Source organism: Polyodon spathula, chromosome 3, assembly GCF_017654505.1.
Source record: "Polyodon spathula isolate WHYD16114869_AA chromosome 3, ASM1765450v1, whole genome shotgun sequence".
Lineage (NCBI taxonomy): Eukaryota > Metazoa > Chordata > Actinopteri > Acipenseriformes > Polyodontidae > Polyodon > Polyodon spathula.
This window is the reverse complement of record NC_054536.1, coordinates 3,033,834-3,050,113: the sequence shown is the minus strand read 5'-3', so window position 1 is coordinate 3,050,113 and position 16,280 is coordinate 3,033,834. Positions and strand designations below refer to the sequence as shown.

At 37.5% G+C, this 16,280-nt stretch overlaps 1 protein-coding gene across 3 annotated transcripts in view; it reads right to left on the bottom strand.

Annotated features, from left to right (window-relative positions):
• The window catches only part of LOC121310258 (RNA-binding protein 33-like), a 53,180-nt gene extending 40,374 nt beyond the window's left edge, over positions 1-12,806 (bottom strand). For 2 of the 3 annotated variants that reach the window (XM_041243560.1, XM_041243565.1), the window contains exons 1-7: positions 12,645-12,806; positions 10,018-10,096; positions 9,036-9,084; positions 5,504-5,577; positions 4,683-5,013; positions 2,117-2,233; positions 1,090-1,258 (exon numbers count right to left, since the gene is read on the bottom strand). In XM_041243560.1, the coding sequence (XP_041099494.1) occupies positions 1,090-1,258; positions 2,117-2,233; positions 4,683-5,013; positions 5,504-5,577; positions 9,036-9,084; positions 10,018-10,096; positions 12,645-12,663 (838 nt within the window). In that variant the 5' untranslated portion in view covers positions 12,664-12,806. Of the gene's footprint in view, positions 1-1,089; positions 1,259-2,116; positions 2,234-4,018; positions 4,066-4,682; positions 5,014-5,503; positions 5,578-9,035; positions 9,085-10,017; positions 10,097-12,644 lie in introns of those variants that run through there. The other variant, XM_041243566.1, reaches the window with a different exon arrangement.
• Between the last annotated feature and the right edge of the window lie 3,474 nt (positions 12,807-16,280).

Genomic DNA, 16,280 nt, shown 5'->3' with positions numbered 1-16,280 from the left:
TGGCAGACAGTCTAGACATATTAACATTCATGTATTTTCTTATTTAACAAGAGAAAAAAAAAAAAAAATTCTACAAGTATTTTTATATACATACATACTTAAGTTGCCTGTAGGTGGCGTACAATACCTGTACTGCAACCACATACATTTAACATCTAGATCTATTTTTTTTAAACGTCAGGTTTTCCATTTGACTTTATATTAATGATTGGGGGGGGGGGGGGGGGGGGGGGGGGGATATATATATATATATATATATATATATATATATATATATATATATATATATATATATATATATATATATATATATATATATATATATATATATATGTATATATATATATTTATTTATCGGAATACATGAGCTTGGTACAGGGTCGTCGAGAAGCTCCACACACACTGAATCAGCAATTATTTTCCCTGCACTAAATGTCAAGATTAATTTTACCACCCCAGAAATAGAATGGTTTCAGACGACACCTTTAATCAGTAAGTAAGAAGTGCTTTCTTCCAATAGAAATAAGCTGTCACACAAGGTCACCAAAATGTGACAAAATGAAAATTGCATTTGTAACTTTAGCTGAAATGTCAATTGGCTTGTTAAATGTTTTCCTTCAGCTATTTCAAGATTTCACACTAGGGAGATGTAATACTTTAACAGGCATGTCTTTTTTCTTTTTATTAGCAAGATAATTCCTTGTATCCAGATCCAACAACATTTTGCAACTGAAGTTCATTTACAAAAGTAAGATTTTATTTTGTTGTTTCTCTTATTCCCCTGTAACATGCCTCATATGTTAGTTTCTGACTCTAGTGGTGTCTTTACTGGTGTAGCCAAGGTTTCAGTCATATTGTAACAAATAAAAATTATATGGAAAAAAACATGTTCCCTGAAAACCACACACACACCCCAATGCCATGGCAGATTAAAACAAGACAAAGATTGTGCAAAAAAGTATTTCACAATTAAACTGTAGTTGACTTAAAGCTATATTTCACACTTTGAAACTGGAATTTAATAATCATTAAAACAAACCAGTGAACTGCTTTTGCCCTGACTAAAGTATTTGTCTTAATTTTCCATACCCAAGGTTTCTGGAATGTTCCTTCTTTTACTGGCTGCGTCGGACAGTCGTATGACCGTTGCATCTTTTCGTTCAGTTTTAAACCGGAGTCGACAGGACTCCTCGTCTTCATCTTCTTCCTCATCAGATTCCTCCTTTGCCTCTACCTCCTGTTCCGTTTCATTCTCTACCTGACAAGGCATTGTATATTGAAACATTGACATGAGCTGCAAACAAGCTACAAGTACAACAACTGTGATGTTCTGCATTAAGCAGTTGCCAAACTTCTAAATATGTTAAAGTTAAAATATTTTATCACAGTTGTATGGTTTAAAAAATAAACTGAATCTTACACCTATAGAAACTAATGACAAGGTGTCGCATTTTGTTTTGTTTTTTTTGTTCATACAGCTATTATTACCCATTGTTCTGTATGAGTTTTACAAAAACCAGCTGCTTTCCACTGTGACGTGAACAGACAACACATCATCCTTGAGTCCTCAGCAAATGTTACTATTTTGACCTCCCTGAATTCACTTACTGACCCCCTAATTTAGAGGCAAGGGGTCATAACTGACATGCTTGTTCAGCTTCAACATAACCCAAGCAAACATGGACATTTCATTCCAGGAATGTACGATATGCAACCCTGATCACTCCAATCTAAATCAAGCACAGAAAAGCAATCAAAAACCACTCAAATGCATGGGCAATAACAGTTTACACTCTACTTAACACTTCCCTCCCCACAAATTAGCATAGTATATCTGATCTCAGTATTATTAATTATCTTCAAAAAAATCTCTGCTTAGCTGAACAAGCCACTGTTGGTGTTAGACAATTAGCAAAGCTAGCACCTGTTTAGTGTACAAAGATGCTATTGACTGTATTAGATTTGTAACAGCTAAAAATAAAAAAAAAATTAAAATTAAATGAGATTTAAATGTTTAGTGAATTTCACAGCTTGCTGTGTGGTAAGTAGCAAAGTTCAAAGATGTGCTGGAGATGGTAAATCGCCACAATAGTCATAACACTTCCTAACAGCCTACCTCTTCAGGTTCAATGCCCCTCTCCTGAGCAGCAACATGCATCTCCTGCTCTTCAGCTTCCCCTTCCACCTCCAGGACTGTCTGCTGACCACTGTAAGACTGGGAGTAGTCCTCATCCTGGAGACAGAAACACACACTACTTACTGGAGCTGCAAGAAATCAGTTCTAGAACGACGTGATGGTTAGAACCTAAAACTAGAATCAATCTGCAATCATATAAGGGTCATTCCAACTCCGGTGGAACAAATTCTGTGGAGGTGTTTCCTCTATTTGTGGTTGATAATACATTTAAAGTGTGACAAATAACATACAGAGGTGTATAGCGGCAGGGATAGAAATAAAACTCCTATTACACAGCAGTTTCACCAATTCCAGGTTTTGATACATGCTTGAACACCCCTGGTGTACATGTAACAATCTCAGGTGTGTCATATTAAACTCATTGTAAAACCAGGAACGGATCCAACTGCAATGCAATGGGAGTCTTAGTTCCATTGCTGAGCTGGGATGAGTGATGTATGTTACTGAAAAACTTGTTCTTTCCCATAATTGAGATTCAATGAGATGTCATTATATATACACACAAAACCAATACTGTATTTCATAGATGTTGAAAATCTCAGATACCAATTCCATTTTACACAAATCCCCAGGAATTGATTCATTGCCACAAAAAGTGTACACAAAGAATTCAACAAGTGTGTTGGAAATATATTATCCCAGTTACAGATGTAAACATAAATTAAGACCTATCGGTACAATTAAAAAATAGAGTAACACAACCTACATGAATTACAGTACAGAGACCGCAAGAATATACATCTTCAGTTACACAAAGGTACAAAGAGAATGTTGTGTTTATCACTTTCTGCATGAAAAACCTGTAAAATTTCAGTTTAAGAGAACAACCTACTGTAGATAGACAAAAGGAACATATATGTTTCAATGGACATCGAGTGTGTGTGGAACCTTTCTTTGTCCTAATGCCCTACAACTTGAACTTCAAAAATCATTATATATAAAGGGCATTAAGACAAAGTAAGGTACCACACACACTCAATGTAATTACTATGCTAACACTATGCAATGAAAGGCAAATAACAGTAACACCACTGCAGTAAGGGTACACTCTTCCCCTTATGAAAAAGGGTTTAATCCCTTAAACTGTGCCAGATATTACCTCTAAATACCAGTAAACAGAAGCATTAAGCCTCAGCACTTGGGTGCCCTTGTAAACAGAGCCATTACACACAACAGATACTTTTCAAAATTACTTTTAAGCAGTATTGTTCATTGGTGGTGAAAAGGTCAAATGCTTATCTTTAAATAGCAAAAGGAAGCAATACATCTTTGTCAAAAGTGGTCTTGGCATTATTTTGTAGGTAATGATAAATGGACCATACCTGATATCCCATCTACATCTATGAGTTAATCTCTTTATTCAGCTTGTTATGTGGTTTAAAAAAATGAATGAATAGAGAACAGCATCAATCATTTCAGCAATATTAAAAGATGTCTTTAAAGGAGGTCAATAATCTTTTCACCTTTGCAGGACTTTATCAGATATTGTCTAAAGCCCAGATAAAAGCCTTTGCATTAACCACCTCTGACAATTGGCAGCCTATCTCCACCACACAAAGCAGCTCATTTTTTTTTCACCAGGATACAGCCCTCAAGGTCACAATTCCATGCAGGCTCTGAGCCGACAGAAGAGTATTACCTACCGCCAAACAAGCTGTCAACACAAAGTTTGTCAGAGCGCAGATAAAAAACTAATGGGGGACCTAATTTTCCCCCCTCCCCCCCCCCCCCCTCCCATGGGACAGAAATAGATTTGAAATCTGCCCTAAACCTAGGCAGGAAAGCAATGTTATCTTTGGAGATACAATAGAGAGGACTTACTTGAAATTCATCATCCATAGGGTCATTGATTTCAATGTCTAACACTTCATCGCCTGTACCACCCTCTTCCTCCGCCTGTTCTCCTGTGTATTCGCCCCCCCCCCCCTCCCTCCCCCCTCCCCCACCCCCCCCCCCCTCCCCCCCCCCACTCCCCCTCGAGGGCGGAAGGGGGGAAGGGTTGGGGTGGAAGGGGGGGGAGGCTGGGGGGGGTCAACTGGCTTCGTACTGATCTGCATACTCTTCTTGAGAATAGCCCTCCGCTCCTTCTAACCCCCTTCTCCCCCTTCATAGTCTTCAGCACCCACATTTTCATCGCCGCTTTCTCTGTACTCTGCTTCATCCAAAGAATGGTCGTGATCACTTTTTGTAACGTCAAATGTCCCAAGCCCCCCCCTCCTCCCCCCCTCCCCCTCCTCACCCTTCCCTCCCCTCCCTCCCCCCCCCCCCCCCCACTCCCCCCCCTCCCCCCCCCTCCTCCCTCCCCCTCCCTCCTCCCCCCCCCCCCCCCCACCTCCCCGCTGGGGTGGCCGACCCGTAACCCGATTACCGTTGTGGATGGATCTAATTTTCCCCCCTCCCATGGGACAGAAATAGATTTGAAATCTGCCCTAAACCTAGGCAGGAAAGCAATGTTATCTTTGGAGATACAATAGAGAGGACTTACTTGAAATTCATCATCCATAGGGTCATTGATTTCAATGTCTAACACTTCATCGCTGTACATTTCTTCCTCCGCCTGTTCTCCTGTGTATTCCATGTGGTCCCCTGCCAGCTCTGTGTCACTGGCTTCGTACTGATCTGCATACTCTTCTTGAGAATAGCCCTCCGCTCCTTCTAACCCCTCTCCCCCTTCATAGTCTTCAGCACCCACATTTTCATCGCCGCTTTCTCTGTACTCTGCTTCATCCAAAGAATGGTCGTGATCACTTTTTGTAACGTCAAATGATGTAACCAGACCGGCTGTAGCATTGAGGCTAATGGCAACACCCTGGGAACTGTATAACACAACAAACAAACAAATTACTCACAGAATCATGAGCATTATGAAATATTCAACCCCACTGTATTACCACATTGATTATAATTATTTTACAAGCTATAATTGTATTATAAATTGGCATCGATAGACAGCTCATCCAAACATTTGTCTAAATGTATTTGTTTTCATTTTAATACATCAACCATATCTGAAAACCAGCAGCCTCTCTATGGTGAAATTAGATGATGCAATAAGCAGCAAAACTGAGCTTTATAGAGCTTATTCCCAAGTCTTAAAGGAGAAGTCTGATTTGGGATGTTTAAGATTAATTACATAGTGTACAACTTAAGCGTTTGCAATTAGAAATAAACTATCTGCAATCCATGCTTCCTATTACTTATCTACTTATAGATCTAATTGTATCAAGATATAGATACATATAGATCTAAATCTATACATATCTATCTATCTATCTAAAGTGCCTAGAATTCAGGTACAATCTATACCTCATGTTCTGATCTTCATCATCACTTTGCAGAAGGTCATCGTTCAACTCTTCATCAGAAAAGTCAGATGGATTCTAAAAAAAAAAAAAAAAGGGTTACATGAAGCTACAAAAAATAAGTAGATAGACAGACAAAACTAACATCATTATGAATTGCTTACTGAAGCAAAATTACTGCGACAGGCACCCAAGTGTCTCCCTCACCTGCAATATGCATGAATCATTTAAATGATTTGGTGATAGGAAAATGTGGTCAAACTAAGCTTTACATCCTGCTCATTAAGTCACACTTGTACACACTAACTCACAATCACAACTTCATTACTACTTGTTGTACTGCATCATCACCTAGATTATTATTTTTTTTAAACCATTAAAAATCCATTGTTTGTTACATACACTGCAGTCCAATAGCCCTCTGCTGGCTATTACTAACAGTTTTATAGCCAATAATGTTTTTACCATGGTTACATGCTGCACTCTGATATAGTAACTTCATTGTTTTGATAATTTAACACTCATGAAAATTCTCTCTTTTTATATAATCTTGGATTGATTTCAAACCCTGGGCAGGGGATTCACTGCATTAGTTTGCAGATCTCAGAAGCACTGGCCTGTTATTAAATCATTTCTCCATTAACTAACATCAGCCTTAATTAGTGTGTGGCTAGGTTTGATTTAATTAGCATTTTTTGAATATAAATGAATATTTTCTGAATGCAGATAACCTTGTTACGTTCTTGCATCTTGTGATTATTTAATGTTTTTGTCACTTATTATATGGCACCACTATTTGCTTAAAGATATTCCACAATAGTCTTCAATGAAGTACATGTACCACAGTCTGTGGAATCAAGTCAAGTTGTCAAGTCACGAGGTTTAAAATATAGTATCTGACGTAGACTCGTTAAACTATGTAATAAAAATGACTACCATATCTCTGGATACACAAATCATAAACAATGCATGGGTTCAGCATTCAATTCCTACTTTATTAAAAACAAATGGGCACAAAAATCAGTCAAGTTAAGAGTACTGTACTAAAACTGTACAATGTCAGAAGGTAATACATTGCGAGCAACATATGATAACGTAAGGGCAAGGTTATGAAGACACACAGACATTAGGGTTTCATGACAACATGGATAATACAAGCAGCAGCGACAGCAGCAGTGACAGTGATGAATTTCATTCTGACCACATCAGATTAAGCACTGGCACATCAAACTCTCATGCACGTCAGCAAGTTAGAAGATAACACAGAATTGTACTATTCAAAAATGACTGAAAATAAACGCAGACAAATGCATTTCAATTGGGTCTCAAGCACTCTCACTGTTTGGGACTTGAAATCTTATTCCAAAGACCGTGCAAAGAATGAATACACTGTATGGGTTTCTACAAACCATTTTATTTTATCAGTACTAGGAGAGTTACTAAGTTATTCAGACGTTAAACATTTAGAATGTTGTTTGATCTTTGTTAGAAATACGTATGTTAATATAGATGCTGGCCTTCTTGTTTATACAGTAGTTACTGCACAGTGCAAGGGTCTGTGCTGATACTCATTTTCCATGTTAATTCCCTTTAACATACTGGATATTAGATACAGCAGAATATAGACACTTAAGGCACGAATTATAAAACACAAAACAAACATTTCCCTCGTTTACACAATTACTGAATACCAACCAATACTAATACCTCGTTTCCATAGTCAAGCCAACGAGTGCACTCAAGTGCTCCCAGGTTAGCCTGAATTTCCTAATACCTCGTTTCCATAGTCAAGCCAACGAGTGCACTCAAGTGCTCCCAGGTTAGCCTGAATTTCCTAATACCTCGTTTCCATAGTCAAGCCAACGAGTGCACTCAAGTGCTCCCAGGTTAGCCTGAATTTCCTAATACCTCGTTTCCATAGTCAAGCCAACGAGTGCACTCAAGTGCTGCCAGGTTAGCCTGAATTTCCTAATACCTCATTTCCATAGTCAAGGCAACTCGAGTGCACTCAAGCGCTCCCGGGTTAGCCTGAATTTTCCAAAACTCGAGTTGAGGTGCAATGCGAGTTGGCTAAAAAAGTAGCGTTTCCAGGGTTTCCTGAGTTCGAGTTATTACATGAGATGGGCAAATCTCACTCATGTTATCGCGAGAGGTGGCCGGATAGTAACCAGGTAACCAGATTACTGTATCATCCTTATTGACATTGCAACATTGTTATCACCAAACACAGCAATGGTTACTTTTCCAGATAATTCACTGCAGACTTCTGTTGTGATATTGGACAGTGCCCTAAATATAATATAATATATTATTGTGAAACACTTTTTTGATTTCAAGAAGATCCTTGAAGCTGATTTTGAATGACCCGATCTCTCCAAACAGTAACCAGTGATAACATTTCATCATGACTCCACGTTGCATAATGTGCTGTCATGTTAAATGTTTTTTTTTTTCTTTTTTACAGGTAAGCTATTATTTTGTTTTTTCTAACCGTAATTTTCAACTGATACTGGCTTTCATAAAGATTATTGCTAAGACCCGGGATTCCACGATTAGCGACGTATTATTGCTCGGCCTGCCTGCATAGTAACATAGTACCAAAGAACTCGGTACCTCTTTATAGATGTGCATACTGATGTATGTGCTTACTGACTAAATCCTCTCCTGATCTCTTGTTTTATCATCAAACTCCTCAATAATGTGATACTCATTATTTACTATTATAACATCTCAAAAAGCTTTACAAATGTCCATGATATTCTTTGTGCGCTTGATGCGGAAGCAGCTACCTCCTTTGTTATGTTTCTGTCTTCTCAGTGGTGCAGTGGCTAGAGACCTGGTCCAACGTAGGACCGCAAAGGGTTAAGCCCGACTAAACATGAAACGGTACTTCAGTGTGGACGCTTTGACCTGGACTAATTTGAACTGTTTCGAGTAAGGTTCTCGAGATCAGTTATGTAGTGTGGGCAGGGCCTTAATACAGAACCTGTCTTGATCAAACAAACATTTACATTTTCTTGCCTTAAATTAGATCGGATTACGATTTCAATTCCAAAGTAAACTTGTAGCCTTTTTTTTTTCTTTAATGCAATGGGGTCTGTTCAAATAAACTTAAGACACTAATACACACGGTTGAATAACTGGATTCTCATAACCTTGGGTCTCATACTAACATTAATAATCTTTTAAATGCGTAGCATCCCTGCTGTCCATATTTCAATAGAGTTTTTGATTAAAACCCTGAGTAGAAAATATCGGTTCTAGTGACATTGTCTTATCAAATAAACAAATAAATACACATTTAAAAAGGCCAGGTATAACTACTCCTTCACTAGTAGAAGTGTCATCTAGAGTCCACACAGCCTTGCCTGGACTCTGCACCTGCTGCAGGCAAAGACACTGCCAGCTGGGGGCAGAGAAGGCTTTACTAAAAAGGCAGAGCCTGATTGTATTCCCCTGCTCCCAACAACACTGGTAAATGTTAGATCTTTGAGCACAATCACATAGACTGGCGAAAAAATTGCACAGCAACGTACCTTTTTAGTAGAAAGCCAATCATCATCAAGCAAGTCGTATTCAAGATCACTGTAATAACAAGAACAGACATGACAATTAGAACTATAATATCAAGTTTCTTTTACACAAATACTTGTCACCAGCTACAAAAAAAAGGATTTAATTAACTAGTCTTTTTAATCCTTTCATCTGAGTTGGGAAATTAAATCAATTATTACAACAAATGAAAGCTAGTGGACAATTGTTAGTTTTGTTAGATACAGGGGTTATGTCCTGTCATAAATGTAATCAAAGTTTATGATGCTGCCAAAGTTAAACTTTAAAGCTGTTATGGCTGTGCCTTCATTTTGATTTAATCTTGGTCTCAAAAACATTTTGGACATTGTCATGTAATCATTCCCCGAATTTCAGTTTGTTTCCACAACAAAGTATCACTAAACTGTCAAATAACCAGACAGGCATTGATGTGTGCTCTACTGTTAATACTTGAAAATTTAAATTAATCTGACAGCCTTTTGAGTCAAGCGACACCTTACTCCCTAATAATAGGTATAGCCTACAAGTCCCATGTTGAATTAATAATTAGGATTCCTCTAATTGGTATGAGACAAGCTTAGTTTATATATACGTTCTTGGCGTGCAAATATGCTTAAAATAGTTTTGAACGACTTCATGTTTTCAGTGTAGGTTATAGATAGCGAGCAGTAGACGTTATCGTCACTGGCTGACAGATCTGACTTTGCCATCTCATTGATGATGACCCTAAACTAATGCACTGTTGATCTGAAGAGATCTGTTTTATTCCCAGTGCACTCGATTCCAGCCTCATATTTTAGACACAACGTGACTCTTAGCAAGAACTTGGCGTAAGTCCTTGAGCCAAAATAAAATCCATTAAGGCCACACTGTTGAATTTTAACGTGTTGTTTTCCATCATGAAATGAACTGGGATGATCAACAATAACCCACTCCACTTATGCTAAGTAATTGATTTTACTCTACCTGTCCATGTCCTCAGCTCCAGTTCTTCTTCTCCGTGACCTTTCGGCCCCTGGCTTGTCAAACTGATCAAACTCATCATCTGTAAAACATAGTAATCTGTTTTGAGACACTTGTCTTTCAGGATCACCAACATTTTTGCATGCAGCATGCACAGTGAACCTGAATTAACTTGTCACTGCTTAAGACAAGATGCAGCTCAGATTCACTTGTACTGAAATAATAATCTGTTTTTTGGTTCCCTTATGTTCTCACTCGAAACATTTTGGAAACATGCTGATTATGCATATGTGAATAACATATAAGCAATAATACCAGCAAGTATTACAAACCTTACATTGTGTCTCAAACCAAAAAACAAGGCCAGTTTAGCGAGCACCTTGAATAAAACCAGCACTATCGATTGACTGGTTTGGGTGACCTCTGAGGTTTATAAGTAAAGCAACGCCTAAAGAATTCTCAAACCTTGGTAAATTAAATTGCTCATTTCCTGTAATCTTTAATTTATACACACAAATATGGCTCAAAATGAATGCCGGCCTTGCAGAAATTGCTGCAATGCCCCTCAAAATGCATGGACTATGTCTATTCATGGCCATTGTGCCTGCAGTGCCCTTTCAGCTACAGCAACTAGAGAGACACCTGTATTAGGAATTGTTTGGTTGCAAACAACATGATTATGTTGCACCAATTCCATACTTGTGTCAATATTTATGAATGCGCTATGATGTCAGTCTGTAAAAGGAAAAAAAAAGCATGCATAAACTGAAGCGTGAGAAGGATGAGACAGGAATCTGATCAAACACAAATGCCTGGAAGTCCAGAGGTGCCGTATTAACACCAGCAGAATATGGGAACCACGGGTTCATGCAGCAGTTGTGGTGGTGATCAAATGTGTGAGAGTACATTTGCTTTACATGAAATGTTGCATTCAATTTTTATTTTTAATAACAAAAAACAAAAACACACATGCTATTAACAGTTTTATAATGAAGGGCTGAAACGCAGCAAAAGGTCTATTAAAACAAAAAAAAAGTTCAAAGTTCTCTTTGTGAACTCCAATAAACCAATGATGTCTTTTGCACTCAAATCGTTGGGTGCCTAAATAGTTTGGAGTTAACAATAACAGACTGCATCGTTTGTTACTGAAACACAGTAAAAGTAGCGAGTTTTGTACTAAAGCAAGGTCAGCTGTGCAACAGCTATTTCTCAAACTGAATATTGAGAACAGTGACAGCAAAACGCAAATAAGTGGGACTGTAATTAGGAAGGGTACTCCTGAAATAAAATGCACTGCAGCTTACTTGACTGCAATAGAAAAACTGTCATTCACTAAACTTAGCTTCCAGACTGTAACAATGACTAGAACAGTTAAAATATGATACTGTGTTTACTGTGGTGTACTTACTTTAGTAAATGACAGAATGGACTCACTGAAAACAAGACTGATACCAGGACTCCGCTACACAGAGCATGCGAGCTGCAGCATGCCACTTCCCATACAACTGGACACAATTAGTCTCAGTCACCAATTCCCTACACAACCCTTGGAAGCTATCTCAAATATATAATGCAGAGTTCATCGTAGTCATCAGCTGCCTAGATTACCTATTCAACAAGTGAGTAAAATAAGCTACTGTGTTAGTATCATTTTAGTGTCTTAGCAACAACCAACTTGCTCTTAAAGTGGCTCTCAACAGTTGTCTTTGGAGACTTTTTTTTTTTTTTGTACTTGGAGCCATTGGCTTCTAGAAAAAAGTTAGTCTGGAGCCTTGTCTAGGCTGCTGACTGACAAAACAAAATAAATTGTTATCATGTAATTAAATATACAGACATACTTTCCACAGTAGTATTTCTAGAGCTTCAATCTGTAAATAGAGCAAGTAGTTGTTGGCTAAATCTGAAAAGCCTGTACAGTACTGCTGGGCAATGAGTTTCACTGTATGAGAAACAAACCAGAGATGGAAATTAGACTTCTACTGCATAGCAGTTTCTCCCATGCCAGGTTTTACTACAAGCTTGATTAGACACAGTAGGTAACAAGCTCAGGTGAATGGATCAAACTGCTATGCAATGGAAGTCTTATTTCCATCTCTGCAATGCTATTATTTTTATTTTTGGTAATGCTACTTTAATGTACATTTGGGACCAGGTATCAAGTGTTAAAATCCACATAATTATAAATGTGCAAAAAACTTGCATTATTAGCCCACAAGCAACAAAAAGGGTCCATTCGGGTTCTATAAAATAAGATTAACTCTCAAGCTGTAACCAGCAAATACAAATATACACAAAGTCAAAATCGAGTTGGATACTGTAATCCTCACAATACACACTGTGGTAGGCTGTGCAGAATGTAGCACTCTAGCAATGCACGCTCACAGCAGCTAAACTAACCCTAACCTGCAAACATGTTATATCATGTACATAGCATGTGTTTTACGGTAAACAACATTCAAACTAACTAAACGACCATAAGCTACGAATGCCTGAAAGACGCTAACTGAGCTCAGTTGTCTGCTGAACGCTAGGCCCTCACCCTGCTTGTTTGAGACCGTCGCCACTCAGGTCATTCGTTTAAGTCTTCACTTTTGTTTACAAATGATATTGTATTGAAATATTACCCATACCTTTTGCACTCGCAGCCATTTTTACTGGAGGGCGTCTTAAACACCAGAGTGCATTAAAATGACGTCTGAACAGTAAGGAAACCAAAAAGCAGTCGTATTCGAGGCTTTGTGTATATTCTTCTACCGCAGTTTCAAGATAACCTAAACATGGCCGGCTGCCGCTGGCAGCGGTGCATTCTGGGACAGGGAAGGCGCAGTGCAGTCTGCGAGCGTGCGCAGGTCTTGGCAGAGGGGTTGCATAAACTAGGGCTCTAATTACTTCAACGAAGTGCTGTTCAATTAAGCAGTGAAATATCCGGTACGATGCTCGACTGCTGAGTCAAAATCTAAAGGCAAAGTTAGGAAAAAGGTATTGGACTGAAAAGATTAAAATGAAAGAGCCGATATAACACTAACGCAGTAGTACTCAACTGAGAACTGGCGCTGAAGAACGTCATATTTACCATAACATTTAACAGGATAGCATTGTGGACAACATATATCTTTTTATAAGTTTTTTAAATGTAAGCCATTAACATTTAAACAGTTCACAATGGCACGCTGTTTTAACATGTAATCCTAACATATATATATAATATATATATATATATATATATATATATATATATTATGTGTGTGTGTGTGTGTGTGTGTATATATATATATACAATTATATTATTGGTATAAACAATATGTAACAATATATATTGTTTATATAAAAGTAACATTGTTTTTGTTCAAGATTTTGTATATACTGCTGATTAGATGTACTTTTCCCAGTCTGGAATGTTGATGCTTCAGTTCATTTAATGATTAACTGCTGAAGGCACCAGTACTCGGAAAGTGGGCTCAGGTAAATGTTTGTGCGGTGCATGTTCACAAGAGGGAGGTAAATCGACTAGTAAGTGTATTTTTTTTAAGTCCATTTGATGTTATGCGTTTATTGATTATTTTTTGTTTATTGCTGTTTTACAAAATAGTAAAATATGTGTAATTTGACGTAATTATTTGCTGCGATTGAATAATATGAATCAAATTAATAAAACCCCTTCACTTTGATGTTGTCTTTTGTGTATTCTGATTTTAGGATGTGGTTTAGTTTAAGTCTGAGTGTAAAAAAAAAAAAAAAAAAAAAAAAAAAAAAAAAAATTGACACAAGCTCTTGGCTGAAATGACCCAGATGTACAGGGGTGGCCAACCCTGGTCCTGGAGAGCCACAATCCCGCAGGTTTCCTGGGTATCTGTAAATCGTCAATGGCTAAAGACCTGGAAAAAAAATGTTAGTGTTGACCAATTAATAAAATAACTGATTCAATTAAGTAATTGAGAACTCAGTGGAACATAATCCAGAAGACCCTCCGGCGCTCCAGGACAAGGGTTGGCCAGCCCTGCTGTACAGCTATGGCCAAAGGTTTTGCATCACCCTCTAGATTAACTAAGTTTGTTTCAGAAAGCTGATTGAAACCTACTGAATAATTTGATCTTAACATATTGAATTACATACCACTATAGTTTTCCATATAGTGTTTTTTTGTTTGTTTGTTTGTTTTTTTAAATGTGACATTTCAAAATCTTACATGAAGTACTGTAGAACTATTATGGCTTCCATAATATACTTTTACAATATAATTCTGTAGTTTCTTTGATTACATGATGTTAAATAAAGGTCTATATTACGGTTCATATAGTTTTTGTTTTGTTTTGTTTTTTTAAAATGATATCTCAATCCTACAATTCTAGGTGATGGAAAACTTTTTGGCCACAGCTGTAGTGATTTGTTATCATATTTAATAAGGGATTTTTTACTACTAGGTCTCTCTCTTCATTCGTGCTTCGTGATTTATAATATTCATCATTACATGTGCTTCTTTACAACACTGCCCTGACCTATACCAGGGTAAACTCTATCCACATGCAAAAAACATTGCATCAACCAGGTCATGGCTTATACCAGTTATTAATAGATATGTCTATATGGAAATGTCAGGATCAAACAGCAGATCAATATGATCAGTAAATATGGATATGGAGAGATAGGCATATACAATACATACACATTGTGAACTTATTTACCAAACTATATACCAAAACTGCATGTGTGATAGCTATCAAATTCCAGACAGAATTATTCGCAACAATCTGATATGCATATTACAAAATGTACCACTAGTGTTTTTGAGAATTTTGCCACACTACAGCAAAAAAGAAAAAGACATTAGCTTCAAAGATTAATAATCCCATTCTTCTATTGAGAACACGGTGTTGGCCTACACAGAAACACACTCATGCTAAGGACTGGCTGAAACATTTAGCTTTACATTCATGGACATCGGTTAAGACCTAACTATATTATTTATCCCGGATTATACTCATTGAGATGCAAACGACTCTTTTTTTAAGCAGCTTACAATTCACAGGCAGGCTTTAAAACCAGGCTTTGAAACATAATGTATTCACTTGAATTTAATACATGTAAAATAAAGCATTAGCCCTAAAGAATATCAGCTCACGTGTTAGTGCAGTGTAACAGTGCACAGGGCTTAGCAGGTATGCAGGTGTGCATTATTTTATATAACTGCTGAACGAATATACAAATTAGAAGCTGAGTAATTCAATATAATACGAGCACTAAAATGTAGGTCTGATTACACTGGGCGCAGTAACGGAAAGCGATAAACCATGCGGCAAAAAAAATTTAAAAAAATAGAATGTATTGTTTTGAATGGGAAAGTGGCACGGCCGAAAATTGCTCGGCATAGAAACCAGAGGATTTTTTTAAAATACCACACGGCAAATCTCCATCTAGACCGGTGGTGCACAACTTGGTGCTGGAGGCTAGTGTCCCTCCAGGTTTTTATTCCAACTGCACTGTAAAGTACTTTATTGGACCTAATTATAAGCTTAATTGGTCCAATTAACTAATTTAGAGTATGGTTAGGACTAAAACCAGGAGGGGCACCGGCCCTACATGGCCTGAGTGGTGCACCACTGATCTAGACCAATCAGCTGAAGTGCTGTGTGACGTTATCTGCACTATGAGAGATGGTGAAAGAAAGACTGATTTTCGAGGTGCAAAAATGCCCTCAACCTGTCCAGATTATAAGGATACGCTAACCAAGTCAGCTGGGACTATATAGCACTCTGCCATACCTCCAAGCAAAACACTTTAAAGCTGAAAAAAGAGGTCTCAATAATGACGGGCTATTGGTAGTATTTCATGGAGGTTTTTTGTACAGGTTTTTAAATTATTGTCGTAAAACTCTTGGATTTGCCATGCCAGGTAAACAGTTCAGTCATGCAATGCACACTACCGGTATCTTTATATGGTGTGGAATATTGTTTGGTTCAGACAAGAGTTAAAAAAAAAATATATATATATATATATATATATATATATATATATATATATATATATATATATATATATACACAGACACACACACACACAGTTTTCACATGTTGTTGCTTTAAAGCTTTCAGTATTGACACTGAAGTAGGAATGAATGTGTTCTATACACCACCTACTCCACACATTCAAAGCAAAAACAAAAAGAAAGAAGTGAATAGATAATTAATATGAAATAAAAATGGAAAAGTCATGATTGCATAAGTATTCAAACTCTTTGCTGTGGCAAACCTAAATTAATTCAGGTGCAC